Source organism: Octodon degus, unplaced genomic scaffold (assembly GCF_000260255.1).
Source record: "Octodon degus isolate 3935 unplaced genomic scaffold, OctDeg1.0 scaffold00101, whole genome shotgun sequence".
Classification (NCBI taxonomy): Eukaryota; Metazoa; Chordata; class Mammalia; order Rodentia; family Octodontidae; genus Octodon; species Octodon degus.
Genome location: NW_004524677.1, coordinates 5389087 through 5401334, shown reverse-complemented (window position 1 = coordinate 5401334; position 12248 = coordinate 5389087). Strand labels below are relative to the sequence as shown.

Genomic DNA, 12248 nt, shown 5'->3' with positions numbered 1-12248 from the left:
GATTTCTTTATGATAGCCATTCTTTCTGGGGTGAGATGATATCTCAATGTGGTTTTAATTTGCATTTCACAGATGGCTAGTTATGTGGAGTATTTTTTCATATATTTATTCACTTCTTTAATTTCTCCCTCTGAGAAGCATGTGTTCACCTCGGATGCCCATTTCTGGATTGGGTCTTTAAATTTTGGGGCCCTAGTGCTTTTTAGTTCTTTATAGATTCTAGAGTGTTTTTTCTTGTTTTGAGACAAGGTCATTACTTTGTAGCCCAGGCTGGCCTGGAACTTATGGTGGTCCTGCCTCAGCTGGCCCACTGCTGGGATTACAGGTATAGGTTACCAAACCCAGCAAGTTAAACATTCTAACATGGGTTGAATAATATTTAACAAACCAGTAACACGTCTATGGATGTGTTATACAGAAAGCATTTTTAAAGACCAATTACTATTGCAATCCTTGTTTCTGTAACAAATCATGGAATCATAGCTGGTATTTAGAACTACCTTCTTCTACTACCCATCGGGTATTCTCTTGGCCTTTGGCAAGCACCTCAGCAGGTCTTCATTCTTTCCCTCATGGGGTAACCCAATCTTCCAGAAGGTTTGGGATCATCTGTCATCCTGCCGGGATTGGTTCGTGGCAGTTGTCCACTGACCTTATGATAGGGTATTGTAACACTAGGTACCTAAGGGTTCGCCTGCCTTCCACACATATACATTCTACATACATTCTTCTTTCTCTCCATTTTGCAGTAATACTGTTTCCCCTTCAGTCTTACAATCTCCCAACAACATTGTGACTCCCACTTTAGATTGTTTACTCAGAAGCAAGAGGAGACTAAAAAGGCTAGGGGGGAATCTTAGCTTCCACTTTAATGCTATCACTGTGCCTCCTGACCATTATAAGCCTTCCCTGCTCTGGAACTAAGACCTCTAAGCTAGGAGCACATTAAGGTCCTGGCATCAGAAAACAAAAATTTTGCTAATGGATCACTGTGAGTAATGGTGATATCACTCCCACTTCCATGCCTTGATTCCTGGACCCATGAATCCTGGTTCTGGCACACGTACCATATAGTAGATGCTGATTCACAGCACATACAGCCCTTTGAAGAACCCTACCCCAGAAACTGTAAGCTATTGCCTCCTAGCTGGCACTGCTATCGTCTTTGTAGTAGACTGCTAACTGGCAGTCAACTTGTAACACGCAGCTGAACAGAACTAGTGTGGTGCTGGGTGTGGGAGGCCCACCTGAAGATTATTGTCAGCAGCATAAGGGGCAGAACTGGAGAGGCTGTTGAGAGGCTGTTAGGGGAGCTGTTAGAAGCTTCTCGTTCTCTTGGGCTAGTCTGCTAGAGGACCTTGTCATGCTGGCTTTCCTGATAAGCTTGTTGGAGGAGGAACTTGGGACTTCACCGTCACTGAGAATGACCACAGTTCATTTTGGGGGAGTTCTGGTCCCCACTGCCTCAATTCTCTGCCCATACATGTGTTCTTTAATTGGAGGTCATGCTGTATGGAGTGCCACAATGGTAGACAAGGTGTTAAGGTACTCTCTAAGTCTACAGATGGTAGTTTGGCAGAAGTTCAGGGAAGGTAAATTCATACCCAAAACAAGTATCTATCCCAGGAAGGAAAGCAATCCAATATAAAAACCTGCCACCAGGTCCTAGGCTGATTACCTAGGGAATGCCATATCAGGGACTCACTGTTGGTCTCTGCTGCTTGCATATTGGTCATTTAGCAGTGGCTATAATCAGATCAGCCTCGGTGAGTGGGAGTCCATGTTGCTAAGCCTATGCAAAACTTCCATGCCAGCCACCATGGCACTTTGCTCATAAGCCCATTGGGGAACGACAGGGTGGCTAAAGAAAGAGGCTGGCCACTATCTACAGAATGCCTCATTTTATCTGCCTGTTAAAATCCTCTTCTGCTGAGATCACTTTTTGGTAAGCACTCACATTAGACAAAAATATTTTTATATCCCTTGATTATACTGAGAGATCTATCCACAAACCTCTTGCCCAAACATCACCAATTTTCCAGTAATGTTCCTTCCAAATTCCCTGAGCATCCAGGCAGACCACTGGCTACAATCGTACATCTAGTTATTTTTTCTTCCATGCAAAATGTACTACCAAGTGAATTGCCCAGAGCTCTCCCCACCTTGAAAATTTCCCTTTAACACTGTCCTTTTGGAACATAAATTATGCAGGTGGTTTCTAACAGGCAGAAACCATCTGCAAACCAGGCCCTGGCCTTCTCTCCTCCTGACAGCTGATTATACAATCACCCTGTCACACTTTGTGTCCAGGTGTCCCCCCAAAGCCTTATGCAGTCATGGGGCGGCTTCTGGAGTTTGATTATTATGTGGGTGGATGCTGCATCTGCCCCAGGGCAGGCAATTTGTATTATAATGTAAGGAGCGGAGAGAGGCTACCTAGTTGCCTGAGCTGCTGCCACTCCCTTGGCAATCTGGTCTTTGCCACCTCCATGAAAGATTGCTCTCTGCCATGTGCCACACTGCCTTAAAGCAATCTGAGTATGGACTGAAACCTCTGGTAACTGTGAGCTAAATAAATCTTTCCTTCCTTGATTTTGCGAGTGGGTATTTTCCCCGCAATGAGAAAAGAGTAACCAGACACACCACAGGTAGATGCTCAGATAGAAGGTAGTATAGCAGTAGAAGGTGCCACAGGTGTCTGAGCAACTTCTTCAAGGAAGTTGCAGCCCCTGGACCTGCTAAGGCGCGATCATGTATGTACCGTTTCCATTCAATGACGGACTGTTGCTGTGCATATCCAACTTTATGACTCAGTGGAACAGATGGATCTACACTGCATTTTAAACAGCTCAAACCGAGGACTATTGGTATCACAGAGACCATGACATCTTTAGGTCTCATCAAATCAGAGAGGCAACCCTAAGAACCAATACTACCATTAATGAATTTTATCTTTACAGTTCTGTTTCTCCATACCCACTCTAGTGCCAAACTCTACAGCAGTCAGCACTTACTAGAAACAGATCTAATATAGGAAATACAAATATATAAGCATTTACAAGATTGGTTTGCAGTGCTGCCTACAGTCACATGTGGAAAAGTGCAAGTGGGCTGCCTACGCCCTGTGATCTACAGGGTCCAGTCGAAGGCCTGGAGCTCAGTGCAGCATCCCCTACAGTCATATCAGGAGGCAAAGGGTCAGAGCCAGAAGGCTGAAGGGTGTGTGCTGGCAGCTGAAAGGAACAACACCCAAGGCGGAAGCCAGCCTCCCTTCCTTCTTCCTATTCTGTTCACACTGGCTGGCGGCACACCCAGGCTGGGTGTCTGTGCGGCAGTAAGTCCCCTCAGCCACACTCAGAACCCACTTAGGCTTTTCTTACTTACATGGACACACTCAGTTAATTATCACAGCACTGCATTTTCTAAATTACACATTTAAAAGTGTTCTTTACCACTGAGCAAACAAAATTAAAGTGATATAAAAACAGGCCTAAAAGTTTGCCAGTATCTTAAATCTGTCAGGCAAAAAGAGATTTAAAAATGCAATAAAATGTATTAGAAGTATATCCCATGCTCAAGTAATGACTTGTCGAAGGCCTGGAGTATAGGTTTATATGTTTATAAACCTATATGTTTAGTAGGTATTCTGTCCTGTTACTTATATTTTCTTCCAATTTATTTATTGCTTGCTGCATTTTTAATATATACCACATCTATGAAGTATTATAAGTCTCTACATATCACATTGGTATGTGACAAAAATGGATGTTAAACCAATTCTGTATTCCAAGAATAAATTCAACTGGGCCATGGTGTAATTTACAGAGAGAAAGAGAAAAGATTTTTCTGCTTTATTTGGATGAAGATGAGTCTATAATTTTCCTTCCCTTGAAGGTACTTCCAGACTGTGTTGCTAGCATTATTCTGGCTTCCAAAAATCACTTAGAAATTTCTGCCTTTTTTTTTTTTAGATAATTTTTTAATTCATTTTAATGAGAAAAAATAGCAATGAAACAGTTTCAAAACAGGTTAGTAGGACAGTTACAATAATTAATACATTGCATATTGTTTTCTTCATAGTAGTTATGCAGAGGACAAGATTCAGTCATGATATCTTGTCTAAATAATATCAGTACATACTTTTCTTCTCAATGAACTCAGAGAAAGTAGCTGTATATCTATCCTATCTTGCATATACATATATATTTTTTCCACAACAAAACAATCCTTCATTTATACTCCCCCTTTTTTTTGTTTTGTTTTGTCAGAGACAGGTGTTCCATTGCTGTTAGAGAAGCTGTATTTGGAGAAGTCTTTAAAGGACCTTTTCGTACTTGACGCCAGCCCAAAGGTTGTAGGTACCTGAATTCAGCAAAATAACCCAATATAGCCCCATAGTCCATAATATTAGTGAGTTATCAGCACAACAGGCAATTGTCTGAAGTTGGTGACTTGAGCCTTTTACAGCTCAACATATTAATATAGCTTTACTTTTTGTACCTCGTGGTTACACTTTTCTATTGGATGGTTAAGACCAAGTTAAAGCAAGGCCTATACAACTAAAAATGTAACTTTTGCTTTCTGACAAGGTCAGTCAGATCCTCTCAGGATTACCCTGGAACCATGCACAGCACCCTGTGGATCTTTTGTCAGTGTCAGCCATGTGGATGAGTCACAGCCATTGCTTGACCAATTTGTTCTCTGTGAAAGCCTGACAGAATTTATCTCTCTAGGTGACTCTCCTTAGGCACACTATACATCGTTGATCACTTACCTCTGTGGCCCCATAATCTTAATCAGGAAATTTGGGACATCACTTAGTTACAGGAGGTCACAGCAGAGGTTCTCTTATGTCCTAAGACCTCACTGATCTTGAAGGGCTAGGGCCAAAATATTGGCTATCTTTTTAGTCCATCTATTTCTCAAATTTTTGGTCTGCGCACTTTAGTTGTTAAACATCCAGAAGAGAAGCTTAATGATATTATTATCCTGTAACAGAGGCAGTTAAGTTTAACATCACTGTCTGAATATCAAATACCTTAGACATAAAATGGAACTGCTATTTTCCAACAAGCGTGGATATTTTAAAATTTAAATCCCTATAGAATGTTAAAAAACAATTACACATCTTTTACACAGAAATTTAGAAATCAAAATATGTACAACATTGTAGCAGGACAAGCCTATGACATTTTGTTTTTCGTCTCTACTTTTATTACTTTTTTTACATTTACTTTGAAGAGAGTATAGCAATAATTGATATGACATTAGAAGCAGTAATCATTTAGAAGGCAAAAATGACAGGTATTTTAAGCATGGTTTTAGTGTTACACATTGCTGTCTGCAATGTAGTTGCTTAGTTCACAGATATCAGCATACAGAGTTAGTCAGGGTGAGAATTTTACCTATTAACTATTATTTTCAAAAACCTGATGGAAATTCTTAGGACCACTGCCTAACATCTTGTTTACATAAATGCATGATTCTGCCTCTTCCATATTTCCTAACTTTCCTCCTCTCTCTTCGTTGTTTAATCCTTAAGTTCTCTCTTTTCAAAATATCTGTGGATAGTCTTTTTTTTTTTTTCCTTTTTTTTTTTTTTTTTTTGGTGCCCAGGATTTTACTCAGGAACCTGTGCTTGCCAGGAAGGCGCTTACGCTGAGCTATACCCCCAGCCCTTTTTCTTCGAATTTAAAAGGCTAAATTTTTAATTTTAGTCAGTTGTTGATAATGAGTGGTAAAAAAACAAAACAAAAAAAACAGAATGAAAGCAGGGAGGAAAAGCCACAAATATCTCACTCCAATTGTTCTAGTTAGTATATCTTCAGATGACTTCACAGAGATTGGATTTTGTTCCAGCAGAAAACTACAAAGCCTTCTGTGTTAGATGAAATTATTTAGATTTTTGTTTGCCTACAAAAAGAGAGAGCAATTCTCTTAAACTTATAACTCAAACAGCCTTTGAAATTGTTTTCAGTTTTGATATGACCTTTTAAAAAATGCTCAATGTAATTAAAGCAAAGTGGGGATTTAGCTCAGTGGCACATGTCTGCTTGACAAGCATGAGGTCCTGAGTTTGATTCTCAATACACTTCTCAAAAAAAATATAGCAAAGTGTTAATTCAACTGGGATCAAGAGTATTGGGCAAACAAGCAGAAGACATAAAGTTTCAGGGGGATTAGCAAGGTATCAGAAAGAGATGGATTAAGGTGGGAAAAATAACAGTTGTTCTAATGAGCTAAGTGAACTACAGTGAATTATTCCAAAGCTTACCATGGGACAATACCAAAATGCTTCTTGAAAGCTGGATGTGGTGGCACAGCTGCCATCCCAGCATTCTATGAGGCTGAGGTAGAAGGACTGTGGGTTCACACCCAGCCTGGGCAACTTAAAATAGAAAATAAAAGGACTGGGCTGCAGCTCAGTGCAAGACACTGAGTTCAATCTCCAGCACAAAAAAAGGAGGGAGGGTAGGAGGGTTACTCAGTAAATTTTAAGAAATACATACACACCAACACATGCACCCAGATCATTTCTACAAACCACCTATATCAACTTGAATGCAATATAAACACTAACTAGTTCATCTTTCTCCTTGCCCTGATGACTAGAACAATGGTTCTTAAGTGGCATGTCTCAGAATCACCTGTACACTTTCAAATAGTGCAAATGATACACAAGGCCCAGGCTCTAGCACCGCAGGCCCAGAAGCCTGAAAGATGGAACTCAGTAGCTGTTAAAAGCTCTACAGCTGGACACTGATGCATACCAAGTTGGAGCAGCCTACATGTGAGACGCCTGATGCCATTATTTCAACAGAAACTTCTAGCCTTTGTCATGTTTCAAATTTAAATAAAAATATACTGTTTTTATGTTCATTTTTATGTGAACATAAGCTATATTCTAAAATTTCAGATGCTCAAAGGCAAGGGTAATTTCTTCATCATTACAAAGAAACCTCTTAGCTTCTGCCTATGAATATTAAAAAAAAAAAAAAAGAATTTCTAGAATAGTATAAATTTAGGCAAACTAAGTCAATCTGAACTGCTGGCCTTGACTAAGATATGGGCTGACTTTATAAAGCAGTATAAATACCACCCAGTCACCTCAGCGTTAGCCTTGGCTTCTTCTGTGGCTGGTTTAGATGCACCCAGAGCTGTGCCATTGCTGCAGTCAGACATACCTAAAAATAAAATGTGTCAGATGTACATTAAATAATTCAGAGTTGTGTCATCCCACTGACAGTCTTACAAATATCCACAGTGACTAATTTATTTGTAGTCATAATTTTCAAAGCTATTTACATATGTGAATATCTACTAATCACAACAGGTAATGATTCTAAAAGCAAAAATTCAGAAAAATCATTACACAGAATAATAATTTTATAAAATCATTTAGCTATGAAACAATTTAAAAGACCAGATTAACAACCTGATTTGACAGAATTAAAAAATATCAAAATATTAATTATTTGTAGCTACACAAATCCAAGTTCCTAACCAAACTCAGACCTCTCCCACCTTGGGGGACAGCAGTCTTTAGTACTGAAAATAAATGTGAAGCTCGGGCCAGGGAGATGGCTCAGTGGAATGAGTGCTTCCCTGGCAAGTGCAAGGGTCTGAGTTCAATCCCCGGTTCCACCACAATAAATAAATAAATAATTTTTTTAAAAAATGTGAAGCTCACTGCTAAAGAGAAACACAATAGATCCAGATAACATTCAGTAACAGTGTGATGACCAGCTGCTGCAACTAACTCATTCAATAATGTTTGGAGATTGTCAACTACATATGAAGAACTCTGCTAGGCACTAAAGGGAAAGAAAAAATAAAATCCAGTTCAGGTTCTAAAAGGATCCTCAATCTCACCAGAGAGACAGACTGATAAAAGAATTACAAGAGGCCATATTAAAAACTGTAATGCAAAAAAAATTTTTTTTTACTCTTGAAGCACAGCTTTTACAAAGAGAATCCAATACCACACAAAGAAAATAAAACACGGAGGAGTACAGAATTGTTTCAACTAGGAAATCTATTCATATATAGTACATTCATAAACCTAAAGGGAAAAACACATTCTCTACAGACACTGAGATAACAGTATATTTGGCGATCGCTCTTATTAAAAATTAAAGTCAAGGAAATAGGAATTTAAGAGATACTTTCTCAATATCTCTCTTTCTCTCTCTCTCTTCTCTCTCTCTCTCTCTCTCTCTCTCACACACACACACACACACACACACACACATCTTAGTCCCACACCCATTTCATTACTTAAGAAAATAAGGATGCATTCAATAAGATCAGGTACAAGAGAAAGATGTCCACCATCTCTGCTACTATTTAACACTGTACTAGAAGTACTCAAGATACTGAACGGTAACACTCTTTATTCTTGGATGGAGTGACAGCATCCAATGACTTTAAAAAATGCACACACACAGCATCATTCTTTGAAATTATAAATATTAAAAACAACTTATGTGTATATATAGGAAGGTGACCAAACAATGGTGCATCTAAATTATGCAATTGTGAAAAGAAAATGAGAATAGGAAAATCTTTATGATACTGATCATTTACAGGATATACAGCGACCCTCCCCCACCCATAATTTAACTTTTTGTGGTCAGTTATGGTTTGAAAATATTAGAAGTTCCAGATATAAGTAATTCATAAATTTTTAAATTCCGCGACATTCTGAACAGTGTGATGACATGTCACGCCATCTGCTCTATCACACAGCAGTGCAAATGACCCCCTTGTCACCACATCCCCACTGTAAATGCTGCCCATATTCTGTAGCTGTTTCTCAGCCCTCAGTGAATCAGGAGAGGCCTCTATTGTCAATCACCTGTTGGGGTATCACAGTGTTGTGCTCCAGTAACACTGATTTTATTTTATCATGATCCCAAAGCACAAGGGTAGCAGTGCTAGTAATTCCAACAAAGTTCTTCCTTTATATGAAAAGGTAAATACCATAAAGAATTTTAAGAGATCACATTCACAAAATTTTTACGGCAATATATTGTTATAATTGATCCATTTTATTGTTATTAATGTTACTGTACTTACGGTAACATAACTAAACTTTGTCAAATATACACATGTACAGGAAAAATATAGTAAGTAAAGGGTTCGGTACTACCAGAATTCTGGGTATCTTGAAGAATCTGGAATGTACCACCCATAGATGAGGGGACAATTGTACTGTTAGTTTTCAAAAATAAAATCCAGAAAACAGCTATACAATGCAAGCATGAAGGGGATATTATGAAAACACATGCTGCAGTCACTGAAAGAAAATACAGGAAGAGTAAACAGAAATAAAGGCAATATGTTACCTAGAAGGGGAAGATGAGAGGAGCGGAAGGGAAGGAGGGAATGAGAACCAGGTAACAGGCCTAAGGAGAGAGCAAGGCGTCTCTGTATATATATATATGTTTAACTAACTCTAACTTTTAAAAGCCACAGTATTCTTCAAAAAAAGTTTCTGAAATACCAAATAATTAGAACAACTACAATATGGTGAGAACTCAGAATGGTTTAGAAATGTCTACAAACAAACATAATTGTATCATAAATGAGTAACTTTAGGATGAAGACAAGGAAAGAAAAGGAAACAATATAGATCATGATAACTGGGTTTCTCACAAAGACAGAAAATATAAAGAACAGAGGAGAAATGCAAAAATGAATCTTCTGGTGTAGGGCTGGAGCCAGAGGTATCGGCACACACAAGGTTTTAATGTGTGTGTGTGTGTGTGTGTGTGTGTGTGTGTGTGTGTGTAGCAGCGCACTGCCCAAGCTCTGCTCACTGAGGGCTCTGGAAGCCGTGAGACCACAGGATCAAGTATGCTTGGTCCCCAGATCTTGGCCCCCGTAAAAAGCACCAAGGCTCTACTGTGAGTAGTTGACCCTAGAGATGAGGCAGGAAAAATACAAGATGAGCTGGAAATATCTTCTAGAATATAATACATAAATATATCTTCAGAATACAAGGAAAAAAATTTTTGAAGTAAGGCTGTCCAAATATATAAGCAACCTGAAGGAGCCCTTAGCAGCCAAGTCTGGAATGAACTAAGCAGCAAAACAAATGATAGTCACAGATTTAAACGCAGAGAATAAAACAAACCTAAATGTGTCCATAAGGACATAAGCAACCAAGTAAAAGTAAATAGGGAAAAGACTCTTCTCACGAAAGAACTCCAACTAAAGGTATAGAAATCAAACACAATTACCATCAGGTAAGCACTGCAGATACTGCAGACCAGATTCACCTGACAGACGCAAAAATGGAGGCAAAAGTTTGAAGACAGTAGAATACAGCTTCAAAGTAACTCACACAAGGCAGCTAGCTGACAAGGGAGACACAGTACCTTTGTAATGAAGAGGTTCAGCACACCAACTTAACCAAGCGGTCAGGAACAGTTGCACCTCAGTTCACGAATGCTTTTATTTGTAAGCAATTTGGTTCATAAACAAGTGTTTGGCAAAATTTTGTTTTTATTTGCAAACTCTGCATCAGGCGACGAACATGACTGCGGACATCTTCAGAACTGTGGAACAAATTAAGTTCATGAACTGAGGTACTACTGTACCAGCACTAAGATGTGGCACTATCATCAACCCCGTAATGTGAGGCAGGGAAGAGGATCCATCATTTTTGTGGTATTCTTGCCCAAAATGAGTGATCTTAGACTAATCATATGAAAACAGGGCACAAGCACAAATTAGAAATTAATAGTAACTAATCAGCCTTTTTATTTTTATTTTTTATATTTTTAAAATTCAAAGAGAATAGAAAAAGAATAGGTAAGACATTAGAAATGATAAAATGTATATCATTAATCAGCCTTTTTAAGTGTCATAGTGGGGCCAGATGTGGAGGCGCACATCTGTAATCCAGCCTTTGGACAGCTGAGAAAGGGAGACTGCTTCAAGCTCAAAGCTAGCCTGAACTGCACAGCAACAACTTATCTCAAAAAACAAAACAAAAAACCCCAAAGTCATCAAAGACAGGCAAGTGTGAGACAATTACAGATTAGAAAAGACTATGGAGAAATAAGTCAGTATGGGTTCCTGGTCCTGGAACAGAAAAAGGTCAGTAGTTGACAAATTTGATTGAATTCTAGTAAGATCTGTAGTTTAATAACATTGTACCAATTCTTGAAAATTATTGCTATGTCAGATGTAATTAGCATCAGGAATTGGGGTAGGAAATATATAGGAATTCTTGTATTATTTTTGTAAGTCTTCTATAAGTCTAAAATTAGATGAAAATAAAGTTAAAATAATATTAAGGAAGATGGCAGAGCTATAAGCAGCAATAAATCAGTGTCTCTGAGATGCAGAATCCAGATACGGGAGAAGAAAAGAGAGACAGAAGTGAAGACCTGAGGTCTAGGAAGGATGATGTGAAGGGAAAACTGGATCCCAGAGAAAATGAAGACTCAGACCACAACACAGAAAATGGAAGCAGCGACCCGCATTTCCTCCCTGGCTCCTGGCTGTGGCCAGAGAAAGATCAAATCTGCAGTTGCTGAGTGACTACACTTCACTCCTTCGCCATATCCCCTGGACTGCGCCACATGAACCTGGGCTCAGGGGAACTTCAGGGTGGCCTCATCTCAGGGATCCCCGTGTTGAAACACCCACAGTTACTGAGAGAGGAATGACCACAGGAGATGTCCTTGGCCAGGGAACTGCAGTCAGGCTGGAAGGAGACACCCCAAAGCGCTACACGCTAAAGCACTCGGGCCCCAGCCCCAGGTTCCAAGGCTGACTCAGCCTGAAATTTCTGTGGATTTGAAAAATCCCAAACCAGCAGGGTGCCCTAATCCTACAGCCAGCTTGTTGAGATTATCCAGCCCAGATCTGGGGATTTGACCAGCTCCCACCTACCAGCGAGAGCATGGTCACACCTTAAATTTGACACTGCCACAAAACTGTAGACCCTAGAAGGTAACCATAGGCTTGAAATCACAGAGAAATTTCTTTTTTTTTTTTCCTCTCCTGTTCATTTGTTTTGTTTTGTTGTGTGTATGACTGTGAACATTATTTTTAGTTATTTTGTTTCATGTTATTTGTTCTTGTTTTTTCCTTCTTTCATTCATTCATGTCTTCTTCAACAGTCTACTGAAACTTATTTTCAATTGTTTTAAAGCCTTGCTTTTACTCTTTCTCTTCTATTATTTCTCTATTTTTCCTCGTCTTTCTTTTTAAATTTTTCCCCTAACAGTAAA

The 12248-nt window shown here is 39.1% G+C and overlaps 1 protein-coding gene across 1 annotated transcript in view; it reads right to left on the bottom strand.

Moving 5' to 3' along the window:
• The window catches only part of Arfip1 (ADP ribosylation factor interacting protein 1), a 122958-nt gene that overhangs the window by 88069 nt on the left and 22641 nt on the right, over positions 1-12248 (bottom strand). The window contains exon 2 of the mRNA XM_012516336.2: positions 7108-7184. Within this exon, the coding sequence (XP_012371790.2) occupies positions 7108-7182 (75 nt within the window). The 5' untranslated portion in view covers positions 7183-7184. The remainder of the gene's footprint in view (positions 1-7107; positions 7185-12248) is intronic.